This window comes from Lucilia sericata, unplaced genomic scaffold, assembly GCF_015586225.1.
Source record: "Lucilia sericata isolate MDLA Ls3-8-SP2 unplaced genomic scaffold, ASM1558622v1 Contig000551F_arrow, whole genome shotgun sequence".
NCBI lineage: Eukaryota > Metazoa > Arthropoda > Insecta > Diptera > Calliphoridae > Lucilia > Lucilia sericata.
This window is the reverse complement of record NW_023994561.1, coordinates 115,253-125,458: the sequence shown is the minus strand read 5'-3', so window position 1 is coordinate 125,458 and position 10,206 is coordinate 115,253. Positions and strand designations below refer to the sequence as shown.

At 33.1% G+C, this 10,206-nt stretch overlaps 1 protein-coding gene across 1 annotated transcript; it reads right to left on the bottom strand.

Moving 5' to 3' along the window:
* Positions 1-1,904: 1,904 nt before the first annotated feature.
* LOC119606091 (diphosphomevalonate decarboxylase) lies at positions 1,905-6,464 on the bottom strand. Its single transcript, XM_037959473.1, has 5 exons — positions 6,443-6,464; positions 6,249-6,342; positions 6,023-6,093; positions 5,692-5,809; positions 1,905-2,955 (listed from the first exon to the last, which is right to left on the bottom strand). The coding sequence occupies exons 2-5, from the start codon at positions 6,298-6,300 to the stop codon at positions 1,994-1,996; spliced, it is 1,203 nt and encodes a 400-aa protein (XP_037815401.1). The 5' UTR covers positions 6,301-6,342; positions 6,443-6,464; the 3' UTR covers positions 1,905-1,993.
* Positions 6,465-10,206: the final 3,742 nt, after the last annotated feature.

Here is a 10,206-nt window from a genome sequence, read left to right as displayed (position 1 = left end):
TGCAGGCGGCACTTAGCGATTTATCGAACTGGGTCCGTACAAATGGGTTGGGTGTGGAACCTTGGAAAACGGAATAAGTACTCTTTAACGGGAGATATAGGACAGAAAGTTTTAATTTGCCGAAGTTGAACGGCGTTGAGCCAAGTACATATATGGGTAACTTCCCTAACAGAAAATTGTCTCGGAAAGGCTAAAAAAGGTGCTCAATGCCTATTAAACATGTAGAATCACCATCGGTAAGATTTGGGGAATACAACCTTGTATGGTAAACTGGATATACACGTCGTTAGTAAGGCCTATCATTACATACGAAAGCACAGAGTGAAGGGTAGCTATGAGGATGAGTACTTATATAATGTAACTCAACAAAGCTTAAAGGTATAGGAAGCACGCCATAAGATTTTGTACGTGGTATGTGTAACAGCGAGTGAAGGGATTACGAAATGTATCTCAGGTCATTTAGTTACGACACTAGACTTAGGTGCTACATTCTAAATAGAATTTTCAAGTAGGAACACATGAATAGGATCTGAAGCTTTTTTTGAAGGATGTGAAATATTCACTGATGGAACCAAAATGTGGAATCCGGCACAGGTGTGGGAGTTTAAATGTTAGATTGCGATATAAAGGTGTCAAATATACTTCAGATGAATACAGTGTTTTTCAGGCAGAGATATAAGCGATCTGGAAGGCTATGGAACTGACAAAGACATACATTAGAAGGGAATCGGAGTTGGCAATTTATGCTGATAGCCAGGCAACACTTTAGGCGTTCAGGTGTAGTTCTGGTAGATCTGAAGTTTTGTTTGAAGGGTGTGTATTCTTCACTGAGGAAAACAAAATGAAATCCGTCACAGGTGCGGGAGTTTATTTAGTAAATTGCGATATAAAGGTGTCTGTCATATAGACATCCGGATGAATGTAGTGTTTTCCAGGCAGAAAACTTAGCGATCTGGGAGGCTATGGATCTGGTAAAGACACTCATTTGAAATGGATCAGTGGTGACAATAGTTCATTCCAGATTAGTAAATAGCTGTAGGGGTGCTGTTCGTGAATGTGTAGGGTTCTACAGGGCACTGTATTATACAGGGTAATGAGATCGCAGACGAATTGGTCAGACAAGGTCGGATCTGGACACTAATAGTGGAGTTAGTTCGCTGAAACCTCCTAACTGCCACTAATACAGGTCAATCTTCGATATATTCCGGAACTTCTCTAACCAATCCTGGTAAAGAAGGATGGATTACACTGGTGTGGTGTGGCCTTATGGCCAAGTCAACCAGTTTACTATTGGTTTTGGATAGGATTAGTATTAGAATTCTGGTAGGAGTGATAACCGGTGACCGCACAATAGGAGCCTTTTTGGGTAATTGGGTCATTAACACACAGCAGTCTTGTAGGTTGTGTGAGGACGAAGAGGAGCTAGACACAGTAGAACATATTTAGAGCGATAGTCCTGGTGTAAAGATTCTGCAATTCTTTTAAATAAAACCATCTATATCCTTTTTCTTTGTCATCTACTATAATTTTTCCTTTATTTATATTATCTAGCATTTTTTAAAAAAAGTTAAGTAAGCAAAGCGTTTTGTATTTAAATCTTAATTCTTTTTACTTGAAAATATAAAAAATTATACTACTTAAATATTATGTGACTTGGAAAGCCAGTATTTCCAATACAATTTTAATTTTTTTTTTTTGCAAATATCCATTATCAATAAATATGATTTGTATATATTTTTCATTCATATATTATTAAAATATATAAACATTTATATAGATATAGGATTACTACGTAATCATTTATTTATTGATTAATTTAATACTAAAAGTTCTGTATAAAAAAAAAAATTGTTTCGTTATTGTCATCGTTTACTAGTTGAAGCGTTTTTAGTTAAGTTTTGTTACTTTGTTTCGAAGTTAATTAGTTTTTCTTTTTCACTCTAAAGTTGCAGGTTTGATTTGTTTGGTTTGGTTTTTTTGGGGGATATGCAATTCATAATGGAAGACCAGTGGTGCCATTAATTAAACTTTCATCTTTGTTTAGGCGTTGAGGTCCCAAACCAATTTTCGTGTGTATTATGTATTTAAGTAAATTGCGTTCATTAATGGCAAATGAAAAATTGCCATTTAAAATAATATCATCATCATTGGCCGAAGAAGAGGCATTAGCTGTAACCTCCTTATCTATAGGTATGCCTTTGAAATACTCCACATTGGTGGCGTTATCATTGGGAAATGATTTATTTAAAGCTTGCAATAAACTGGGAACATGTTCCTTTAAAACATACAAACAAGCATTTGGTCCCGCATCAAAGGTGTACGCTACTCTAGTGTGTCCCACAGCCGTATTGTAAGCATGCACAAATGAGGCTATAGCATGAGAAACATCATTCATATAAACACATGGAGGATAGGTATCCAAAGCTATGGCATGAAATTGATTGGAATCTTGCATGGCTATTTTGGCAAAGGTTTCAAAATCTTTTTGTTTAATAGCATCAGTGATGGCATTAATGCGCTGTGGTACACAATATTTAGCACGATATTTAATAAGATCCGAAGTTTCTACCGCCCGCTGCATGCCTTTAGTGGAACTGGTCTTCTTACGGCCATCATTGACCACCAATATAAGAACATGCATATTGGGCCAGTGTGAAGCTGAAACCACTGGAGCCGCTACAGAATCACCACCATCTTCCAGTTTGCCCATATGCCAGCGTACGAAACCACCATGTAAACTACGACATGCAGAACCACTGCCTTGACGGGCAATTGCTGTAAGCTCTTCATCGCCTATGCCATATAAAGAGGCTAGAGTGTAGACTAGACAAGCGTAACCAGCCGCACTTGAGGCCAAACCAGCGGCCGTGGGGAAGTTATTACGCGACACTATATGCAGCTTCCATTCGAGGGGAAATTTCAGCGACTCGCCTTTGGCTAAAGCTAAGCGTTGTACTGGAAAAGAAAATGGAGATTTTAAAATAAATGTTTAGATTTTTTTTTATAAAATTCTGAAATTTTGATTTTTCGACCCTATTACAAACTTAACAGAAACTGTACATTTTGGAATATCGAAATTGAATTCGAATATTCGATTTCATAGCCGAAAATACAAAAATCAATGTTCTTTCCAGTTCATTTCTAATTCAGCTTTAGTTTGTTCTAGTTCATTTCTATTTCAGTTCTAGTTCGGTTCGAGTTTATATCTAGTTCATTTCTAGCTCAGTTCTAGTTCAGTTGTAGTTCATTTCTAGTTCAGTTCCAGCTCAGTTCTAGTTCGAGTTCAGTTCTAGTTCAGTTCTAGTTCAGTTCTAGTTCAGTTCTAGTTCAGTTCTAGTTCAGTTCTAGTTCAGTTCTAGTTCAGTTCAAGTTCAGTTCTAGTTCAGTTCTAGTTCAGTTCTAGTTCAGTTCTAGTTCAGTTCTAGTTCAGTTCTAGTTCAGTTCTAGTTCAGTTCTAGTTCAGTTCTAGTTCAGTTCAAGTTCAGTTCAAGTTCAGTTCAAAGTTCAGTTAGTCAGTTCTAGTTCAGTTCTAGTTCAGTTCTAGTTCAGTTCTAGTTCAGTTCTAGTTCTAGTCTAGTTCAGTTCTAGTTCAGTTCTAGTTCAGTTCTAGTTCAGTTCTAGTTCAGTTCTAGTTCAGTTCTAGTTCAGTTCTAGTTCAGTTCTAGTTCAGTTCTAGTTCAGTTCTAGTTCAGTTCTAGTTCAGTTCTAGTTCAGTTCTAGTTCAGTTCAAGTTCTGTTCTAGTTCAGTTCTAGTTCAGTTCTAGTTCAGTTCTAGTTTAGTTCTAGTTTAGTTCTAGTTCAGTTCTAGTTCAGTTCTAGTTCAGTTCTAGTTCAGTTCTAGTTCAGTTCTAGTTAAGTTCTAGTTCAGTTCTAGTTCAGTTCTAGTTCTAGTTCAGTTCTAGTTCAGTTCTAGTTCAGTTCTAGTTCAGTTCTAGTTCAGTTCTAGTTCAGTTCTAGTTCAGTTCTAGTTCAGTTCTAGTTCAGTTCTAGTTCAGTTCTAGTTCAGTTCTAGTTCAGTTCTAGTTCAGTTCTAGTTCAGTTCTAGTTCAGTTCTATTTTATTTCTAGTTCAGTTCTAGTTCATTTCTAGTTCAGTTCCAGTTGAGTTCTAGTTCAGTTCTAGTTCAGTTCTAGTTCACTTCTAGTACAGTTCTAGTTCAGTTCTAGTTCTAGTTCAGTTCTAGTTCAGTTCTAGTTCAGTTCTAGTACAGTTCTAATTCAATTCTAGTTCATTTCTAGTTCAGTTCCAGTTCAGTTCTAGTTCAGTTCTAGTTCAGTTTTAGTTCAGTTCTAATTCAGTTCTAGTTCAGTTCTAGTTCAGTTCTAGTTCAGTTCTAGTTCAGTTCTAGTTCAGTTCTAGTTCAGTTCTAGTTCAGTTCTAGTTCAGTTCTAGTTCAGTTCTAGTTCAGTTCTAGTTCAGTTCTAGTTCAGTTCTAGTTCAGTTCTAGTTCAGTTCTAGTTCAGTTCTAGTTCGGTTCTAGTTCAGTTCTAGTTCAGTTCTAGCTCAGTTCTAGTTCAGTTCTAGTTCAGTTCTAGTTCAGTTCTAGTTCAGTTCTAGTTCAGTTCTAGTTCAGTTCTAGTTCAGTTCTAGTTCAGTTCTAGTCCAGTTCTAGTTCAGTTCTAGTTCAGTTCTAGTTCAGTTCTAGTTCAGTTCTATTTTATTTCTAGTTCAGTTCTAGTTCATTTCTAGTTCAGTTCCAGTTGAGTTCTAGTTCAGTTCTAGTTCAGTTCTAGTTCACTTCTAGTACAGTTCTAGTTCAGTTCTAGTTCTAGTTCAGTTCTAGTTCATTTCTAGTTCAGTTCTAGTTCAGTTCTAGTACAGTTCTAATTCAATTCTAGTTCATTTCTAGTTCAGTTCCAGTTCAGTTCTAGTTCAGTTCTAGTTCAGTTTTAGTTCAGTTCTAATTCAGTTCTAGTTCAGTTCTAGTTCAGTTCTAGTTCAGTTCTAGTTCAGTTCTAGTTCAGTTCTAGTTCAGTTCTAGTTCAGTTCTAGTTCAGTTCTAGTTCAGTTCTAGTTCAGTTCTAGTTCAGTTCTAGTTCAGTTCTAGTTCAGTTCTAGTTCAGTTCTAGTTCAGTTCTAGTTCAGTTCTAGTTCAGTTCTAGTTCAGTTCTAGTTCAGTTCTAGTTCAGTTCTAGTTCAGTTCTAGTTCAGTTCTAGTTCAGTTCTAGTTCAGTTCTAGTTCAGTTCTAGTTCAGTTCAGTTCAGTTCTAGTTCAGTTCTAGTTCAGTTCTAGTTCAGTTCTAGTTCAGTTCTAGTTCAGTTCTAGTTCAGTTCTAGTTCAGTTCTAGTTCAGTTCTAGTTCAGTTCTAGTTCAGTTCTAGTTCAGTTCTAGTTCAGTTCTAGTTCAGTTCTAGTTCAGTTCTAGTTCAGTTCTAGTTCAGTTCTAGTTCAGTTCTAGTTCAGTTCTAGTTCAGTTCTAGTTCAGTTCTAGTTCAGTTCTAGTTCAGTTCTAGTTCAGTTCTAGTTCAGTTCTAGTTCAGTTCTAGTTCAGTTCTAGTTCAGTTCGAGTTCAGTTCTAGTTCAGTGTACGACTATTACCGCTTACAGCGCACATTCTGACATCAAAATAAAATCCTTTGGGTTTGTAAACCATTTTCAAAAATCTTCCTCTCATGTCTCTTCCCCCAAACACCATCCACAAGAAATAAACAAAAATCTATAATTTCAACTATTAAAACAAAGAAAACTTACAAGCTTTTAAACATCTCATAATACGAGGATTTTCTTCAAATGGCACCTCTTCGCCATTCAACCACATACGATGTTCCTTAAACGATGAACAAGCAGCAGCTGTAGTTTTAGCACACATCTAGGTATAGGCCAAGGAAACGAGAAATACAAAGTAAAAAGCAAAAACAACAATGAAACGCATGTCAAAGTTGGCATATTGTTCCACATATTTTGTATATGATATACAAACAAACAAATAAAAAACAACAGCCATAAATTCATTTAGCATATGAAAGCCAAACAATTGTTATACACAATAATGGTTGGGAGCAGCCAGCCCCCTATTACTTACCTCATCGGTGCTAAGAGTCATGCTTAATGAATCGTTTATCGGTAAAATCAATTCTTCATCTCGTTTACCCCCTTTTTTATTACATACAAATCAACATTTCCATATTTGTAATAGCAAACAATTGAAGATTAAAGTGTCAAGTACATCAGCATAAAAAAGAGAAAGTTTTTTTCTTTTATTATAAAAATGCAATTTAAACAATAGATTGGTTAAAAAGAAGACTCACAATATTTAATTAAAGCTATATTTACGGGTGCTATGCAAGTTTCAATAAACATATTTAAGTACGTGCTATTTTTCAAACAATTAACTAATTAAATCTATAAATTAAAAGATATTTTACAACAATAAGTACAAAATTTTCAAGTTTTTAATAATTTTAATACAAAAATTCCAAAAATTTTAAAACCACAACTTTACAGCAAGAAATTTTTCACACAACTGTCAACTTTCTCTAACAAATTATACCAACAATTTCAAAATAAACAAAAAAAAATCAAACAGCTGTTTTCCATGGGAAGTGTTTGTAAACCATACTGTCACACAGCCTTGCCAACTTGAAAAACTTACACGTACTTATAAAAATTCCGTTAGTTTATGTTGGTGTTAGTAGAAAATTTTCACAGCGTCATGGTTAAAGTTAAAAAGTAAAGTGTCTTAATAAAAATTACAAAAAACTTGGTAAAAACTTAAAGGAATAAAATAAAAACTATATTCGCGGTTTAATAAAAATATTTAAAGTGTTTTTCTCTAAAAATATTGCGGAAAAGTATGAAATTTATAAAGAAATTTGTGTGTAAACATTAGGCTGTCCCAAGTAAATGCTAAAATGTATAAAGTGCAAGTGTGAGAAAGAGAGGACATAAACAAAAGAGAATTGCACAGAGTTACCAAAAGTGTATGAGGAACGGGAAACGGAAGTAAGAAATAGTGTTGGTAATTGATAAAATGTTATAAAATATGTTTAAAGGAAATAAAAGTGATTTTAAAGTGAAATTTAAAAAGAAAATTAAATAAAATTAAAATAAATAAAAAAATTAAATAAAATTAAACAAATTAGAAAAAATAATGAAAATTATTATAAAGTGAGTGATTTAGAGAAATATTTAAAAATAAATTCAAATATAAAAAGTGAAATTTTAAATGAAAAAAATAATTGTAAAAAAAAAAATTTGTAAAAATTAAAAAATAAGAAAATTTAGAAAGTCAAAAATAAAATTTAAGAAAAAAATATTTCAGAATATTAAAAATAAAATTAAATAAAAAAATATGAAAAAAACTGATTAAATTAAAAGAAATTGATGTCTTTTTGTGAAATTAAAAAAGTAAAATGAAAAGAAATCTAGTAAAATTCAGTAAATTAAAGGAAATCACATAAAAAATGTAAAAAGTGTTTAAAATATTAAAAAATAAAAAAGAGTAAAAATCAAAGAAAAAAAAAAAATAAATAAAATTCTAAATTAAATTGAAAATTTATTTTAAAAAAGGTAAGAAAATAAAAATGTGTTTAATAACTTTTTAATAAAAAATATGAAGTAAAATAAAAAAACAAACCTAAATATTTACGTTTCCCATTCCAACTTTTATCAAAATTTAAACTGAAAAGACACCATAATAACAACAACTTTCAAGAAAAACTCTCATCTACTGAAACAACATAAACTCAACTTTAAAACCAAAAATCTATAGCTGTAAACAGGTAAGTTTATAATTAATTCATTAAAGCAAACGTTCCCAAATGGGTCACCGCCAAAGATTTTCATAGAAATAATGAGAATTAACCATATACATATCAAAATTTATATACATATGTATTTAAAAATTCTGAAATTTTCATAATTGGCAACCTTACAATGTGTCCTTAATTATAGCAACCGGTTTTAGGGTTTTAAAATTTCACATGGTTTGTGTCTTAGTTAGCAATTGAAAGGTTGTTGTACGAACTTAAATGGCTATAACTTCTGTAAAATGCTATAAATAATCCAAAAAACTGTTATAAAAATGAACTTTACTGCAAAAAGAGGAAAATAATTATTATTGAGCCATAAAATAGTCCAAAACTTTCCCCTTAATACAGGGAAACATTTTGTTTAATAAAGATTTGTTCGCATGCGGGGAGGGGGGCTGTAACTTAAGAAATGCAGTTATTATAGTAATTATACCGTGATTTAACATATCTAAATATTGGTCCTAGACCCACAAAAATATATACATATAATCCGAAACTTCAGGTCATGCGTCCATCACTTTATTTGTTGAAAGCATTATAGGTCCGAATTAAAAGAGCTGAAAGGACTAAATTTGCATGGTTTGTTCTAGCCCCAAAGTGACCTCCGAATATGGGTCAAATACTAACTCGCATAATAGTTCAGAACTTGTACCGTTCGACAACTACCAAGCGAATGGAAAGAGGGAGACCTTGAAAAACGAATTTATATCTAATCTTTACTTGCAATGAGAAATGGATCCGTAACGACATCTAGAAGCATACTACAAGCATACTATAGACTAAACTATAGACTAGACTTTAGACTAGACTATAGAATAGACTATAGAACAGAATATAGACTAGACTATAGACTAGACTATAGAATAGAATATAGACTAGACTATAGACTAGACTATAGACTAGACTATAGACTAGACTATAGACTAGACTATAGACTAGACTATAGACTAGACTATAGACTAGACTATAGACTAGACTATAGACTAGACTATAGACTAGACTATAGACTAGACTATAGACTAGACTATAGACTAGACTATAGACTAGACTATAGACTAGACTATAGACTAGACTATAGACTAGACTATAGACTAGACTATAGACTAGACTATAGACTAGACTATAGACTAGACTATAGACTAGACTATAGACTAGACTATAGACTAGACTATAGACTAGACTATAGACTAGACTATAGACTAGACTATAGACTAGACTATAGACTAGACTATAGACTAGACTATAGACTAGACTATAGACTAGACTATAGACTAGACTATAGACTAGACTATAGACTAGACTATAGACTAGACTATAGACTAGACTATAGACTAGACTATAGACTAGACTATAGACTAGACTATAGACTAGACTATAGACTAGACTATAGACTAGACTATAGACTAGACTATAGACTAGACTATAGACTAGACTATAGACTAGACTATAGACTAGACTATAGACTAGACTATAGACTAGACTATAGACTAGACTATAGACTAGACTATAGACTAGACTATAGACTAGACTATAGACTAGACTATAGACTAGACTATAGACTAGACTATAGACTAGACTATAGACTAGACTATAGACTAGACTATAGACTAGACTATAGACTAGACTATAGACTAGACTATAGACTAGACTATAGACTAGACTATAGACTAGACTATAGACTAGACTATAGACTAGACTATAGACTAGACTATAGACTAGACTATAGACTAGACTATAGACTAGACTATAGACTAGACTATAGACTAGACTATAGACTAGACTATAGACTAGACTATAGACTAGAGATAGACTAGACTAGACTAGACTATAGACTATAGACTGGACTAGACTAGACTAGACTATAGACTGGACTATAGACTAGACTATAGACTGGACTATAGACTAGACTATAGACTAGACTATAGACTAGACTATAGACTAGACTATAGACTAGACTATAGACTAGACTATAGACTAGACTATAGACTAGACTATAGACTAGACTATAGACTAGACTATAGACTAGACTATAGACTAGACTATAGACTAGACTATAGACTAGACTATAGACTAGACTATAGACTAGACTATAGACTAGACTATAGACTAGACTATAGACTAGACTATAGACTAGACTATAGACTAGACTATAGACTAGAGATAGACTAGACTATAGACTAGACTATAGACTAGACTATAGACTAGACTAGACTAGACTATAGACCAGACTAGACTATAGACTAGACTATAGACCAGACTATAGACTAGACTATAGACTAGACTATAGACTAGACTATAGACCAGACTATAGACTAGACTATAGACTAGACTATAGACCAGACTATAGACTAGACTATAGACTAGACTATAGACCAGACTATAGACTAGACTATAGACTAGACTATAGACTAGACTATAGACTAGACTATAGACTAGACTATAGACTAGACTATAG